The sequence below is a fragment of the Solenopsis invicta genome, chromosome 16, assembly GCF_016802725.1.
Source record: "Solenopsis invicta isolate M01_SB chromosome 16, UNIL_Sinv_3.0, whole genome shotgun sequence".
NCBI classification, from domain to species: Eukaryota; Metazoa; Arthropoda; class Insecta; order Hymenoptera; family Formicidae; genus Solenopsis; species Solenopsis invicta.
The window spans coordinates 9192121-9209322 of NC_052679.1; the positions used below are offsets into that span (position 1 = coordinate 9192121).

The 17202-nt window shown below is 44.0% G+C and overlaps 1 protein-coding gene across 1 annotated transcript; it reads left to right on the forward strand.

Annotated features, from left to right (window-relative positions):
• The first annotated feature begins 2521 nt into the window (after positions 1-2521).
• On the forward strand, positions 2522-4799 carry LOC105206320. Its single transcript, XM_039458315.1, has 2 exons — positions 2522-4269; positions 4623-4799. Exon 1 carries the CDS (start codon positions 2522-2524, stop codon positions 4265-4267), a length of 1746 nt encoding a protein of 581 aa, XP_039314249.1. The 3' UTR covers positions 4268-4269; positions 4623-4799.
• Positions 4800-17202: the final 12403 nt, after the last annotated feature.

Consider the following 17202-nt stretch of genomic DNA (forward strand, 5'->3'; position numbering starts at 1 on the left):
CATCGACTGCGGCAAAGCACCTTTACCGCTGGTTCTGCCGGAGGAGTTTCGGATCGGGATCGGGATCGCGGAATGGATGCTGAGCGTGCGAGCGAAGACCTTTTATACCTCCTGGCTCGCGCGCTTGATCGTTTCCGTGCGCTTTCGTTCTTCCTCGAGATTTTATCTCGGGATTCCCGTTCCTCCGCGGCTGCTGGTACCGGCGCGCTTTTTGCGAGGATTTCATCTTGCGGCTCGGTGATGCGCGTGCGCGCGAATTCTTATATCGCGCACGAATTCGCCTCGTGCTAATGGCCGTCTTTGGCGGCATTGTCTTTGTGGCGACGTTTAGGCAGGCGCTAGCGCGTCTTCTGTTATTTAAAGCCGAACAGCGGCCTCCGGTTAGTGTTTGCCGGGAATAATGCATACTATCTGCATACGTTGTTACAATTTTTTCAAAAATCAAGTTATTTGCAAGTTTTTGAAAAAAATATTAATTTATTCAACTTACAAAGTACTACGTTTAGACACTCCATAAGTCACTCGATAATATTTGTAACTGCAAGACGCGCAATCGTCTAAGGTCTGCGATTGACTAGCTTCGTTGTATCTACAGCATGAAATAAAACTGTACAAATAATAATATGTATTTTACTTAATTTTTCAAGAACTTTCTTGCTATAATGTTTTGATTTGTAAATTTTGGGACACCCTAGCTGGTTTCGGAGAGAACGCTGGACTGCGTTCAGAATAAACGTCTGGGTGCACTCAGAGATCATTTTATTTCTTTTGTTTATCGAATATTAAACAAGAAGAAAATGATACCTGGTTGCACCTGGACGTTTATTCTGAACGCATTCCTGAAAACGTGCTTTCCGAATTCAGTCTCTGTCACTTGCTGGAAAGCCTTTCTCAATTTACTTACCCAATATCCTTCTTTTTACAGATGCAGTATTTAAATTCTGGATGCACGCAGTCTCAAGTAACGTCTAACCTAACATAAACTTCCGCACGCACAAAATCACCGAAGACTACACATGTAAATAATGGCTCACACATGTGTCACTACCATGGAGTAGGCGAATAGGATGCCGAACTCGATAGCGCGCGCAAAGCAAAAGTGTTCCTGATTTATGTACCTTATTGGGAAAAAGTACGCTGAACGGAATAACTTTTTACCGATGATCGCCATCTTTAACATCGTCTCACACATGCAAAATGTGATGAATTTACGGTCACGCATACATCGCATACACGAGATCATGCACGAGATATCAGTTGTTACTCCGATTTTGAAAGAAAATGTTGGAAAATATCATTCTTATTGCAGCATTTTTAACAACGAAGTAATATTAATTGAGAACTAATCGTAAATTGTGTGCTTTGTGTTACAAGATGAGTCCAATAATCGGAAATGGAAAATAGAAGTTGCATCAAACAAGCAACAGAGAAGTTATATTATGGAAAAGTACATAATAATTATGAAAAGGACTTGGTTAGGCGGAGGCGTGTGGATGTGTGTGGCAAGCCGGTGTGCAATAGAGGTCGAAATAGCGTTAAGTAGGATAAGCTTAGGTGTAAGGAGGCGTGTTTCGGAGAGGATTAGAGGTAAGGAGAAGGAAGAATTGGAGGCAAAGGTAGGCGGTGAAGATCGAAAGAGAAATAGACAGATAAACGTGAGGCAAGGCGGAAGAGGTTATGGCAAGCAAGGGAATGACGGGATCCACGGGACTAGGAAAGGTCGAGAAAGCCAGTAAGGTAGGGAAGCAACTGAAATTTACCACGAAGGGAAAAGAATGGAGTAGGGGAGTTTCTTTTAGGCTAGCGGAAGAAAAGGATAAGGGGGAACGGGAAGATTTGATTAAGGTATTGATGTCGGAATTGAAGATATTAAAAGGTGATAAGAAAATGTACAAAGAGAAGATAGAAAAGCTCAAGGACGTAGTAAAAAAATGCGAGGAAAAGATAGGCAAGTTAGAAGATTAGAAAAAATGAAAAGGAACTGGAATGAAGGAATGGAAAGAGACACGACAAGCGAAGGGTTAGAAGGAGAACAGGAAAATAGGAGAAGCGTTAGAAGCGTACTGAGCTTAAGGGGGGAAACCACAGTAAAATTTTGAAAAAATCGAAATTTTTTTTTTTCGCTTATAAGGTGCTTTAGGGTCTTAAGAATAATATTCCAAAAGATGGAGTGCCGCAAAAATGTGTAAATACCCAAATTTTCCATTCTGCAGCAACGCCTTTCAGGTATGCTCCGAGCGCCTTTTGTGATTCCGGCGCGCGCTGTAATTTATGAGTACGGGAGCAGGTATAATGGCAGTCGATGGAGAAGGAATTTTTCTCCGAAAATTCTATAGTACTTAAGAATGCCTACAGGTGTCACCATGTCCAATATGCATTCAAAGAATACGTGTGTAAACCGTTAGAAAACCGAATCTCGATCGTTGAAACGGACGCTTTTTCGCTTCGCTTCGCTTTGCCTCGTATATACGTTCCATAATATTCGAATAATAGTGAAAATAAGCAGTGATTATTGAGAACTATGAGTGACAGAAGGAGTTGTCGTGAAAAGAAAGGTGCAAAAGGTTTTGATTCGTATGAAAAAAGACCGACAAAGAAAAACAAGCGACCGTTGAATCGCTATGAAATAGAAAAGCCGGAGGATTTAGACGTCAGCGCATCGGCGAAGAAATTAAAAGGGCGTGATGTTACTGACATTGAAGTGGATCCTACGTTTGGCTATAACATCGTAAATTTTGTAGCAGTTTTTGCCGCCATTTCCAATGTCGTCGTGTGTAAAGTGTGTCACTCTGAAGTGAGTTTCACAGAAAGCAGTAAACGAGGATTAGGATTTAAAATTGTTGTATCCTGTAAGAATTGTGACAAAACAGAAATACCGAGTTGCCCATATGTCAAGAATGCCTACGAAATTAATCGTAGAATTATTCTTGCCATGCGATTGCTTGGTGTTGGTTTGCAAGGCCTACGAAAATTTTCTGCATTTATGGAACTGCCCCGCCCGGTCTATCAATCGGTTTATGACACGATCGTTCAAAATATTTCTAATGCAACAAAAATCGTTTCCGAGAGGAGTCTGTCAAATGCAGCGAAAGAAGAAAAAAGACTTTCTGTCGAGAATGGAGAAATAAACGGAATCACGGTGTCGGGCGATGGATCATGGCGAAAACGCGGCTTTTCATCTCTGTATGGTTTCGTTTCACTTATCGGTTGGCACACTGGTACAGTTATCGATGTCTTAGTGAAATCAAAATTCTGCAAATCATGCGAATTCTGGGCGAAAAAAGAACACACCGACGAATACAAGGAATGGGCAGAAAATCATGTTGACAATTGCGAAGCAAATCACGAGGGATCAGCTGGAAAAATGGAGGTCGATGCTGTCATTGAAATGTTCCAGCGCTCTGAAGAATTGCATGATGTGCAGTATGTAAGTTATGTAGGCGATGGAGACTCGAAAACCTTTAAAGGTGTCACAGATGCTGAACCGTACGAAAACGTGACGATAACTAAAAAGGAATGCGTAGATCACGTACAAAAACGCATGGGCACCCACCTCCGTAATTTGAAGAAACGCACAAAAGGCTTGGGAGGAAAAGGGAAATTGACAGGTAAACTGATCGACGAACTGTCAATATATTTCGGGTTAGCTATTCGTAGAAATTGCGAATCAGTCGAAAAAATGAAGACAGCTATATGGGCCACATTACTTCACAAAATATCTACGGATAACCATCCCCAACACGACAATTGCCCGACTGGAGAAAATTCATGGTGCTCGTGGCAAAGGGCGAAATCTTCTAACACTTTGGCTACCTATACGCACAAACCACCAATGTCTGATGTAGTTTATGAAGCAATTAAGCCAGTTTACGAACAACTCACTGCGGATGATCTTCTCACTCGCTGCATCGGCGGTTTCACACAAAATAATAATGAAAGTTTGAATTCGACAGTGTGGGCGATTGCTCCAAAAACTTTAAATTCAGGCAAAAAAGTTATCGATATTGCTGTCAACATCGCTTCGTGCATTTTTAATGACGGGTTACTGTCCGTTTTACGCATAATCGAAGTCATGGAGATGAAAAAGGGCCCGAAAAGTTATGAGCTGTGTATGGAATTAAATGAAAGGCGAATACAGAAGGCGGAGCGATCCATGACAGAGGGCGCAAAACAGGCCAGAATCGACCAGATGTCAATTCGAAAGGCCAAACATCAACAGGAAATTGACGAAGAAGGCCAGTTGTATGGTGCAGGCATCGCCGATTAGAGGTATATAAAAATATTATATGATTTTACAGTACTTAAAACTTTAAACGCGTTTTTCTCGAAACCACTTTTTTTTAACTGGGCGGACACATAACTTGAATAAATCTTTACCGATCGGTTTGAAATTTTCACAGTATATTCAGAATACCTTTCTCTATGGAACTGCGTAGGGTTTTTTTTTTATATTATATAGTTTTTTTTTATCAACAATTTTATGGCGTTTTTTTTTTGTTACATTTGCAAGTTTTTCTTAAAACGTGCGCCATTTTGCGAAAAATTAACATATCGAAAAAATCCTACGCAGTTCCATACCCATTTATATATAGAACCTAAAAAACTTTCATTTTTTGTTCCAGGTCAAAAATTACGGACTGTAGATGTCCGCCCATGGGCCCTCCTGTAAAAATAGGCGCCACAGGACAAGTGCTGCACAGCCGCCATTTTGTAATAAAAATGCGTCAAAAAATTTTAAATTGTAATTCGTTTATGATGTTATACTGCTTATTTTACAGATTTTTGATTCATCATTTCATTGACCCAAAAAAAATTCCCGTAAATAGCCTTACTTTTTCGTGCTCTACTGTAGTTTCCCCCCTTAAGGAACAGGGCGGACAGCAGGGCAAGTGTAACGACTAAGTGTAGCAAGTTTAGTGGATTAAGTGAGAGAGAGATAGGCATATTTAGGAAATGGGCGACGGAGCGAGACAGAGAGGATAGAAAATATAATATAAAGGAGATAAAGTTGCCAGAGGCATTAATAAATAGGTTAGGAAGTAAGAAATGGGTGGAAGATCTGATTAAAGGAAAAATAGGAGTAGATTGTAAGGCAACGAGTTGTAGATTAAGTGGACTGGTAATTATTATGAAACTGTAGAACAAGGAAATAAAAATGGAAATAATGGTAAACAAATCGAAGTTGAAGTTAAAGGGAGAAAGGATAGTTTTAATAAACGATATGAGTTGGGAGCAGAGAAGAGTCCAGGAAAGGATAAAAAGATAAGTAAAAGAACAGAAAGAGAAAGGGGTAAAAATAGGATTCGGTGGAGTGAAAATAGGGGATATATGGATACCGTGGAAAGAGATAGAGAAGAAGGGGGAAAAGAGAGAGGACAGAGAGGAAGGAAACAGAGAAAAGGAAATTCAAAATTTCAATTAAATCGAAGAGGAGAGGAGGGTCGGGAGATAAGAGAAGCAATAGACGGAGAGCACAGACAAAAATATTTATTTTGGAATATAGCAGGAATAGAAAATAAAAACAGGGAATTTTGGAAATATGTGAGAGAGTTTGAGATAGTGAGTATGTGTGAGACATGGTTGGAGGAGGAGGAATGGGAAAATATAAAAGACAGATTACATGAATCATACGAATGAATATGCAGCTTTGCTAGGAAAGAAAAGAATAAAGGGAGGGCAAGAGGAGGGTTTATATAAATATAATTATATAATAATTATATAATAGGTAAAAGAAAAGAGAGGGAATGTAGGAGGAATAGGATAAAGACAATAGAAGAGAGAGAAGGAATGATAAAGACAGAGGTATTGAGGGAAAATGAGAAACAGACAATTATTTCAGTCTATGGAGCATCGTCGTGCAGGGTGTTGGTTTTCGCCGAGACCATGGATCGGGGGATCATTCTGAGTGCCTATTAGGAATAGGAGTCCCGATCGCCCGACCGCAGTCCATTGTCTGGCGCGCGTCGATCGTGGGTTATCCCGGGTGTGCGCTTAACCGCGTGCACTTAGATTTTGTTCTGTGTTCTTCCCTGGTCGGCGCGTGTGATGTGTGTGTCGTCCATTAGGTCCGCCTCGGGTTGGTGGTCCCCGGACGCCGGTCCGTAGTATCCCTTGGGGCGAGGGTGGAGTTCCCCTCGTATAGCAATACCCCAATTATGAATTTTAATGGACCACGACTCAGATGACTTACCGCGCAGGGGAGTCGGATACCCCAGGGCCGGTAAGGGAGAACTAGTGTCCCGGGTGCCCCTTTGTCGTCATCACCCGACGGGCTGTCGAGCGGGATGCCCATAGGCTCCGCCGACGAACAAAATACTGTGGAGGTCGATGTCCGTAAATGTCCCAATATGCTGCGAGGATCGCGCCTGAGGATGCTCTCGCTCATGCGGAAGTCGGGCCTAAGTCTCGCGGCGTTATAGATCGGATCCTTGCTCTCGAGCAGCTTAAAAGAGAGCTGTCCGGGAAAGATGATTCCGAATGGAAGGGAGAGGAATATTCGGGGGGAGGGGTCCTCTCTTTCCTCAAGAAAGAGGGGATATGTCTCTTCCAACGAGCTGGGGCCGGAGGAGCCGACTTCTCGGGCCGAGGCCTCCGCCTCACCCGTTGGGAGTGACTTGGTCCTGCTGGTCGACGGTCGTCATAAGACGGGCGGCGGGCAGCAAGATAAAAGTGCGATCGCCGGAGACTCGATTCTTTAAGTTGGTGGCATACCCAACGCCACCGCGTATCCGTGGGGAGTTGACGCCGATCCGCGTCTGTGGGGGAGGCTCGGGCGGAGAGGACCTCAGTGACCCGCCTCGTTCAAGGCGGCAGGGTCTTTTCCAGCCTCAGACCGAGACCATGAAAGTAGATCGACGGGAAAAGGAGAAGGAGACCGGGAACCTTTCGGAGCCGGTCATCGATTTAAACGAGCCGGAGGGCCGTGTACAAATTCCGGATGTTCCGGGAGACGGATCCAACCTTCCGACTCACGTACATCGCAGGCGCGCCCGTTGCCGCCCTCGCTTGGACGGAAATGGACTCTTCAGGTCCCCTTCCCCTCTGTCCGACAGGGCGGACACCAAGGACCGGCTCCATGGTGTTTCCATGGAGCAGTTCAGAGCCCGCTGATTTTGAGCCAACGTTATCCAGAGCTCGGAGTCGGAGAGAGAGGGTATGGAGGCTAGTGCAAGGCCTCGGCAGCGCATCAGAATCCTCCCCGACCCTCTTTTCGCCGAACCAGCGCCGATATATAGACCGGCAGTTGGGAATGATCTCCCGAAGCACGACCACCGATCTGGCCGGATTAGCTAATGGGTGGCTCCGGGACGTAAAAAACGCGCAGGCCAAGGCGTCCACAAGCTGCCTACTAAAGGGCGACCTGTCAGGACGTATGAAACTAAATAACCATCTCGCCCGAGAGGCGCTCATGACGCTGGCGTACCGCACCATGGGCCGTCTCGGGCGGGATGAGGAGAAGGAGGATACGACGGCTGTGGCCATCCCGAGAGAAGATTTGCTCCTTCCGGACCGAGGTCGCCCAGCTAAGGGGGCAGATGGAGGTGGCTAAACGCGCCCTCATGCTACAAAGTGGGCCCTCTTCATCTGCGGTTGCTTCACAGCCGTCGGCGAGGAGTAGGTCTCCTACCCCTCCGCCGCCTCCGGCGGCCGTTTCTGCCCCCAGCTCTTCTCCTTTCGAGAAGCAAGTGCTGGGGACGTTGGAGCGGCTGGCGGCGACCGTGGAGGGGTTGGAGAGGCACCTGGCGCGGGCGGAGACGGGGACCGTTCCGGCCGCCATCCCCGCCGGCGCCAGGGGCAAAAAGAAAAAAGGCGGAAAGAGAGATACCAAGGCTCCGCGGGAGAAGCTTCCTGCATCTTCCGCCGCGCCGGAGGCCGCGCCCGCCCCCAATGCGCCTACAAGCAATCGGATCTGGGTCGAGGTCGTCGAAACAAGAAAAAGAAGAAGGGTGGACAAGGGGGCCCAAAGAGTGCACCCCGTCCGTCCCTCCGGTGAAAGTCGTTGGGGAGTATTTCCCCCTCTACATAAAGAGAGCGGGACTCTGCCATCGGGAGTGGCGGCGCTTTTTGCCCCCTCCCCCGCAGCGGCCGAGCCAAAGAAGAAGAAAAAAAGAAAAAGAAGGGAGGTCTGTCGCAAAGCGAATCCTTTGCGGCGAGGAAGGTTAAGAGGCGCATCCTCAAATCATCGGTGGTACTGGTGACGGTGACTGGGGATGACGCCTCATATGCGGGCGTTATGCGGCGAGCCAAAAAATTCATTTTCCTGGGGGACATAATGCCGCAGAGAGAATCTGGGCTTCGGGTCAGCCGAGCTCAGTCAGGGGGACTCCTCCTGGAGATCCCCGGCGAGGATAGCAGGCCAGTCACGGAGCGACTAGCCTTGGAGATAAGGCGCGTCGCGGGAGGAGAGGTCGGACGTGGATCTCATGTCTTGTACGTAGGGTGGAGATCCGCATCCCCGGGTTTGACGAATCAATCTCCCCGGAGGAGGTGGCCTCGGCGGTCGCCGACTCCGAGGGGTGCTTCATGGCGGACCTCCGAGTGGGGTAATACGGAATCGGCGGAGGCTGGGTTCTGTCATTATGCAGTGCTCGGTTGCTGCGGCCGCGAGGATAACCCGGTCGGGTAGGTTGGGTAGCGGCTCGCGTAGAGATGCTCAAGGCGCCTCCACAGCGATGTTTCCGCTGTCTGGCTATCGGGAAGTGCGCTATCGGAACTCTCCCGGCCATACACAGCACCGGTACTTTGGTGACGTAGACAGGGCTTGGTACTGCTTTAAATGTGGGGTGAGAAGAAGGGCACGCCCAGACAGAATGTGCAAATAAGCCATTCTGCTCGGAGTGTGCCACACGTGGTAAGCCGCACGACCACCGCTCCGGCGGTGAAAAGTGCGCGCGGGTTCCTCCGGCTGTTTGTCCGGGGAAGAGAGCTCCCTCTCTTCCGCAGCCGGAGGAGGGAGGAGATTTAGACGACGATCGGCCTCTGTCCCCGCTGCCTTCCACTCCGCCCGGCGCTCAGGCCGTGGAAAAGGGGATTTCGGCGGGGCCGGTGGCCGATATAGAAGAGACCCCTTCCGTGACGAAGGCCTCTGTCGGTGAGGCCTTCGTCACCGGAGTGATCGAGCTGTAGGACTCGTCCGGGACTTCTGGGCTCCGGGCGAGTCCGCCGAACAAAAAAAGGTGCGAGGACCTCGATAATACGAGTGCTTCGAATCTCCCCCAGGCGAAGGTGGTGCTCGAACCCTTCCTTCTTTCGCAACGGGAAAAGCAAATGGGAATATACTCAAGCATCCCTGCCAAGTCGGCGTCTAGACCCCGGGCAGAAGAGACGCTGACGCCTCCTCCCCCAGGGTCGCCTATCCATTGAAACGATAGGACCGCGGGGTGACCCTTAAAGGGGGGGACACCCTGCGCTTCTGGGCCTTGTTTTCAGCTGCTCCTGCGCTTGGATGGTCAGGGGACGAGGACCCCGGCTATGGACCGACCGATGAGTCGGAGTTTCCGCTCACCCGGCGGGTCGGCCACTCGTGGATAGAAGATGGGCCTAGACGGTTCCTCTGAACCGCTGGAACTTAAGCAGGTAGTTGGCACGGAACGGGTAAGTTCGGCGCTTGCCTCTGGTCCTAAAAAAGCGCGAAGGGGTGCTTGCATGGTGCTACCCCGAGGTGGACAAACAGAAACCGACGTATCTCAGCTCGCCGTCCTGGTACGTCCACTTTCAACCTGACGAACTAGTACGTCGGGGGACTTACGCTCTGCCCCCGAGGAAAGGCTACCAAAGGAATGACGTATTGTTGGCCGGGGCTTTCCTTATCCGGGGCGAGGTGGCTCGGTGAGGTTTTTAGTTGGTAGGCGGGGAGGAGGGACAAACCTGGTCGCTGAAACTATGTGGCCGGGTTTGCACCGTTCCGACCCGAGTCCAACACTACCAGGTCTAGCCAGCCTGGTGTGCCATGGGCATTTCCCTCATCGTACCAAAAAAGGAAGAAATGATAAAAAAAAGAATAAAGAGAAGAAAAAAAGAGCTGGGACATAAAGATTGGTGAAACAGGAGCTGTACCAGAAAAAAGAGAGAAGTGAAAAGAATCTATAGAAGATGGAAGAAAGGGACAATTGAAAGAGACAAATATATATTGGAGAAAAAGAAGTTGAAAGAATTGCTATGAAGGAAACAAAAGGAAAAGAGGAAGAAGGAAGAGGAGGATGAAAGGCGAAGCAGACGTGTGGAAATATATAAATAGGAAGAGAGGAAGGAAATCAACAACATATAACAAGATAGGAAAAGAAGAATAGAGGAAATACTTTATGGACCTGCTTGACGGTTCGGAGATGGGCCTGACGGTGAAAGGAATTAGGATGGATGAGAGACAGCAAGCAGAAAAAGAGAAAATAAATGAGTCAAAAATAAAGAAGACAGTTAAGAAAATGAAGATTAGAAAAACAGTAGAAATCGATGGAATTCCGGCGAAAACATGGAAATACGCTGGCAAGGAGCTGTGGACTAGACTGGTGAAATTAATGAAACTGATCTGGACCACAGGAGAAATGCCAAATGAATGGAGAATGAGTATGATTTTGTTTTTGTATAAAAGAGGAGAGAGGAAGATAGTCAGCAATTACAGAGATATCTCTATCCTCTATTCTGCGTATAAAATCTATGCAGAAGTGATAGGAACAGACTGGAGCAAGAGGTTGAAGAGAAGGGCCTGATTCCGGTGAGTCAAGCAGGGTTCAGAAGGGGAAGATCGACGATGGACAATATCTTTGTCTTGAGTCATTTGATGCAGAGGGAGAAAGGAAATGGAGGAAGAGATGAGAAAGTTTATATGTTATTTGCTGATTTGAAGGCGGCCTTTGATAAAGTGAATAGAGAGAAGCTGTGGATGGTGGATTGAGGAACATGGATATAAATGAGAAGATAATAGGAAGAATAGAAAAAATATACGTATATGAAGTAACGCAGACAATGATAAGAATGAGTCAAGGAGTCACAGAAGAATTCTCAACTAGAAATGGAGTAGGGCAAGGTTGTGTGATGAGTCTACTCTTGTTTAATTTGTACATAGCGGAACTAGAACAAGTATTAAGGAACAGAGGGATAAGAGGGGTAGTAATAAGAAAAACTAGGATATGAGAGCTAGCTTATGTGGACAACATAGTGTTGATAGCAAAAAATAGAGAAGCGATGCAGGATATGATAAATACGTTCAAGCACTTCTTGATAGACAGGAAATTAAAACTATACCCGGATAAAACAAAGATAATGGTTTTTAATAGGAAAAGGAAAAAAAATAGAAAAATGGAAAAAGGGAAGTAAAAAAATTGAAGAAGTACAATTGTTTAAATATTTAAACCTTAAACACGTAAGTGGGTCTGAGAGATCCCATATGAAGTTTTGAACGCTTACTATGTGAAGACGGAATGAGATAAGAGGTTCGGACCAAGAGGTAAAAAAGTTTGAAATCTCCTCTTTCAATTGATACAGTTGATCAACTTTTTTGGTCAACTAAAATTCGAACGGCACGGCAGCAAAGTTTTGTTAGGGTCAATGCGATCCATATAGTGTGTAAGTGAAACTTTTTTTGTATTTTACATAAAAAAACTGGGCAAAATACGTTCGAACAGGTCGATTTGCAGGTGTCACTCGCATATACTCTGTCTAAAGTTGGAATATTATAAAATGTTGTAGAAAAAAGAGTTTTTCTGAAATATATCATGAAACACATCAATTTTCAATTTTAGACGCGATTTAATCAAAAATTCCTTATATTCGCCTTGTTACATAGGTAGGTACATTTTTTAATAGAAATAGATAATAATATAATTTTTTTTTTTGAAAGTATGAATCTTTAGCTTTAAAACGTCGTATTGTAGAGTTCTTTAAAGTTTTTTGTTGCAAAGGTATGATTTTTTTTTTAAAGTGGATTTTTAGATGCCCAAAAATACCTCATATTCTCCATGTTACATAATTATACTTTTTAAAAGAAATGATTTTGCCAAATTTTATTTTGAAAGTGTGATTCTTTAGCTTTAAAACGCCGTAAGTGAAAGTCTTTAAACGTTTGTTGTTGCGAAGATGATTTTTTAAAGGAAAAGTGGATTTTTGACCAATTTCTCATTTTTGCTTAATGGTTTTGCTTTTATAACTTCACAATAAATTATTTGTCGGCAATGCCGATTATGCAGTCACACTCCTGAGATTTTGAACTTTTGTTTAAAAAGAAATCGTAGAAAAATATTGATTGTAATCAAAATTATAGCTTCTCAAAGTTGAAAAAGTCTCCCAGACCCAAAAATGTGTTTCCATATTTTATAGGATCGGTGTGTTTAAGGGTTAAATTTTGTGTTAAATAATAAGGGTAATTATAAGGAATATATAAAAGAACTTTGTGGTAAAGGCAAAATAGCGGCTAAGAAAGTGTGGGATCTCGGGGAGAGAATATGTAGGAACGACATGAAGAGAAGATGGATGTTGTTTACGTGCTTGGTACAAGTGGCGTATAGTGTAGAAATATAGGGATGGATAGAGATGGAGAAATTAGAGAAATTAATGATAAATTATGTCAGATGGTTATTTGGGTTAGAATTCTGTACAATAAGATACATAATTCAAGAGAACTAATGATGGATAAACTTACAAGGGGAGGACCAGATGAGAGACCCTGGGATTTTGATCCCAATTTTTTTAGTTGTTCTGGAGACGAAAAAAAAGTTTACGTCTCTCGGCGTTTCATCGAATAAGCCTTAGTTTCAAAATAATAAATTTTTGAAAATTGGCCATACCGCGGCAGGCCATATGAGCCTTCCCGGTAACTGTTCTCGCAACCAATGCAGTCGGCTCCGTGCGTTAGGTGCTTTCTTTACAATCGTAAGATCCGGATTCGCTCCCAGATGTGTGCAATATTTTTTTTTCTTTTTTTCTTTTAATAAATGTATTTATTAGGAGTACAAATTGAAAACCGCCGTTTTCCAGTAGATGGCGCCAGCGGTAAATGCTGGCGCCAAACGTTAGATCAAAAATTTTAAATGTAAGGTTGGGCATCTGGCAACAATTCCTTATCATTGCAGTTGTGAATTTTTATCGGCGTTATATATTTTTTTGTGATCGAAAATGTCGAAATTTGTGCCCAATAAGCGTCAGGTTCCCCCTTTGCGGGAAGTTTTGCTTTTTGCCTTCAATTCGAAAAAATCTGCGGCTGAGGCGCGTCGAATGATTGTAAAAACTTATGATGAAGCTTCCATTAGTGAAAGAACGTGTCGAGAATGGTTCCAACGCTTCAAAAGTGGTGATTTCGGCGTAGAAGACAAGGAGCGTCCCGGACAGGTGAAAAAGTTTGAAGACGCACAATTGGAAACATTACTGAATGAAGATTCATCTCAAACGCAACAGGAGTTTGCAGATTCATTGGGCGTGACTCAAAAAGCTATTTCACATCGTTTGAAAACCATAGAAATGATCCAAAAGCATGGACACTGGGTGCCATACGAATTAAAGCCGAGAGACGTCGAACGGCGTTTTTTCGCGTGCGAACAGCTGCTCCAACGGCAAAAACGGAAGGGTTTTCTGCATCGTATTGTAACCGGCGATGAAGAGTGGACCCATTATGATAATCCAAAGCGAAAAAAATCGTGGGGCTACCTCGGCCATGCATCAACATCGACGGCCAAGCCAAACATCCATGGCTCGAAGCTCATGCTGTGTATTTGGTGGGACCAGCTCGGCGTGATTTATTATGAGCTGTTGCAACCGGGTGAAACCATCACAGGAGCTCGCTACCGAACACAACTAATGCGTTTGAGCCGCGCATTGCAGGAAAAACGGCCACAATACGAGCAAAGACACGAAAAAGTGATGTTGCTGCACGACAACGCTCGGCCACATGTTGCTCAGGTCATTAAAACCTATCTGGAAACATTGAAATGGGACGTCTTACCTCATCCGCCGTATTCTCCTGACATCGGCCCTTCAGATTACCACTTGCTCCGATCAATGGCGCATGGCCTGGCTGAGCAGCACTTCCATTATTACGAAAAGGTCAAAAATTGAGTCGATTCGTGGATCGCCGCAAAAGACGAGCAGTTTTTTCGACGCGGGATTCGTATGCTGCCCGAAAGATGGGAGAAAGTAGTGGCCAGCGATGGACAATACTTTCAAGAATAAGTATGTAACCATTTTTCAACAATCAATCCTCAAATTTTGACAAAAAACGGCGGTTTTCAATTTGTACGAGGTGTGTTCAAAAAGTATCGCGAATTTTGTGTTTTTTAAAAAATTATTTATTTATTCATGAATATCTATTTTGTCCCCTTCAAAGTAATCCCCATGAGATATTATACACTTGTGCCAACGGTTTTTCCAATCTTCGAAGCACTTCAAAAAATCATTTTTTTTTATCTTGTTCAGCTCCTCCTTCGATGCCGTCTTTATCTCGTCAAGCGTAGCGTAACGTCGTCCTTTCATGGGCCTCTTCAGTTTAGGGAACAAGAAAAAGTCACAGGGGTCCAGATCTGGGGAATACGGTGGCTGCGGCATCATTAGTGTGTTGTTTTTGGCCAAAAAGTCGCGCACAAGCAACGATGTGTGAGCAGGGGCGTTATCGTGGTGCAAAAGCCAATTTTTGTTCTTCCACAAATCCGGGCGTTTCTGGCGGATTGCTTCGCGCAAATTGCGCATAACTTGCAGGTAATATTCCTTATTGACCGTTCTACCCTGTGGCAAGAACTCATGATGCACCACGCCCCTGCAATCGAAGAAAACTGTCAGCAAAACTTTCACATTCGACCGAACTTGGCGCGCTTTTTTCGGTCTTGGTTCGTGCGGCAGCTTCCATTGAGATGATTGAGCTTTGGTTTCCACGTCATAACCATAAACCCACGATTCGTCACCAGTTATGACCCTCTGGAGCAAATTTGGGTCGTCGCGGACAGAGTCCAACATCTCATTAGCAATGTTCATGCGATGCTGTTTTTGGTCGCAATTGAGCAATTTTGGTACGAATTTCGCGGCGACCCGTCTCATGCCCAAATCATTGATAAAAATCGAATGGCACGAGCCAATCGATATGTTTAGGTCCTCAGCAACTTCTCTAACGGTGATTCGACGATTGGCCAATACCATTTTCTCCACTTCATTAATTTTTTCGTCTGTTGTTGAAGTGCTCAGGCGTCCGGCACGCTCTTCGTCGTTCACATCTTCTCGGCCTTCTGAGAACATTTTGTACCACCGATAAACGTGCTTCGGTCCAAGGTAGCTTCTCCGTATGCCACAGTCAACATTCGGAATGCATCCGCGCACTTAATTTCGTTTTTCACACAAAATTTGATACAGGTTCTTTGATCCATTTTTTTGAATAGGTAAAAATCGAAGACGATCCAAAACACGTGCAAGCAAAGCAGCTGTCAACAATTAAGTGAACATTCAAAATGGCCGAGCTTGTCGGCATAAGTGAGAGACATGAGTACCAACATAACGCCACAAAAAGATCGAAATTCGAATATACGTAACCCGCGAAAATTCAAAATTCGCGATACTTTTTGAACACACCTCGTACTCCTAATATTTATCTTGATGATATTAATATAGTATGCAAATTTCTAAAATAGAAAATTTAATTTAATATTATTTTCTAAACTTCAATTTAAATTTAATTTGAAGGGAATTTGAATTCAAGTAATAATATTTGAAATAATAAATAGGTAATAATAATAATAATAATATATAAGTTATTTGAAATGGATAATATATAAAGGCAACGAATCTAAATTTTCAAATTGTTTAATTTAAAATTTAATTGGAAATAATATTAATAGTATTTTAAAATTCTAGTTTTTAAAATAATTAATCGTAAAAAAAGAATAATAAACAAACATCTGATTCTGAATGTGAATGTAAATGACTACATACCTGCAAGGGGATTAAAAACCTTTCGTTTATTTACCATTTTATATCCGTTTCTTTTACCAGTGTTAAATTTAAACAATTTGAAAATTTAGATACGTTGCCTTTATATGTTATCCATTTCAAATAACTTATATATTATTATTATTATTACCTATTTATTATTTAAAATGTTACTTGAATTCAAATTCCCTTCAAATTAAATTTAAATTGAAGTTTAGAAAATGATATTAAATTAAATTTTCTATTTTAGAAATTTGCATACTATATTAATATCATCAAGATAAATAAATACATTTATTAAAAATAAAAAATAAAAAATATTGCACACATCCGGGAGCGAACCCAGATCTCACGATTGTGAAGCAAGCACCTAACGCATGGAGCCGAATGCACTGGTTGTGAGAACAGTTACCAGGAAGGCTCATATGGTGCGCCGCGGTATGGCCAATTTTCACAAATTTATTATTTCGAAACTAAGGGCTATTCAATGAAACGCCAGGAGACGTAAACTTTTTTTCGTCTCCAGAATAACTAAAAAAATTGGGATCAAAATCCCAGGGTCTCTCACCTGGTCCTCCCCTTGTTAGAGTAGGATGGGGTATCAGAGCTAGGAGATACAAGAATAGGATTAAAGAAAGAAGGGTAGGAGAAATAGTGAAGGAGTGTTGGTGTGAGAAAGAGTATTATAATTGGAACGACACTGTTCAGAGAAATTTAAGATAAGTTAAGTAAGAAAGGATGGGAGAAAGAAGACTGGAATGCAGAGAGAGGTAAAACACTGACTTTATTCAACTGCGAATTTTCAACAGAGTAATGATATGCGCGAGACAATAACTTGGATACTGAGCGAGAGCGAGAGATTGTCTGCACGCCGAATAGCGAAAGACTGGCGCGCTTCGGAATGCGAGCAGCGAGGATCCGCGATTTTGGCGGCGGGCAGTAGCGCGCGGAACCCGCTGATTGGCTCAGTTTGGAGCAAATCACGCGAACATGAGCGTATTTACGCGTGATATTTTTCGTTAAGCAACGCGGCAGGCAGGAATGCTCTGAGTCAATATTCTGAATAATAACGCGGGTAGAAATTGAGAAAGGATCGATTTTGCTCTGAACATTTCCGCCCGCCTCGGGGTCTGACAAGACGCCGAAACGAAGCGCGACACGTGAATGGATGAGTAGCTCGTCCTGCGGTAGAGATAATGGCCGGTCCGAAGCGCGTTTAAACATTGCTGGAAGCTTCGGTCAGTATAGGTAACGGGCAGAGCTTTGCAATGGGTCGCTTGAAGATTGAAGTGGCCGTGCGCACGG

Bases quoted from the DNA above. Each gene is read 5' to 3' on its own strand.
- LOC105206320 (XM_039458315.1), top strand. From the start codon at position 2,522: ATGAGTGACAGAAGGAGTTGTCGTGAAAAGAAAGGTGCAAAAGGTTTT.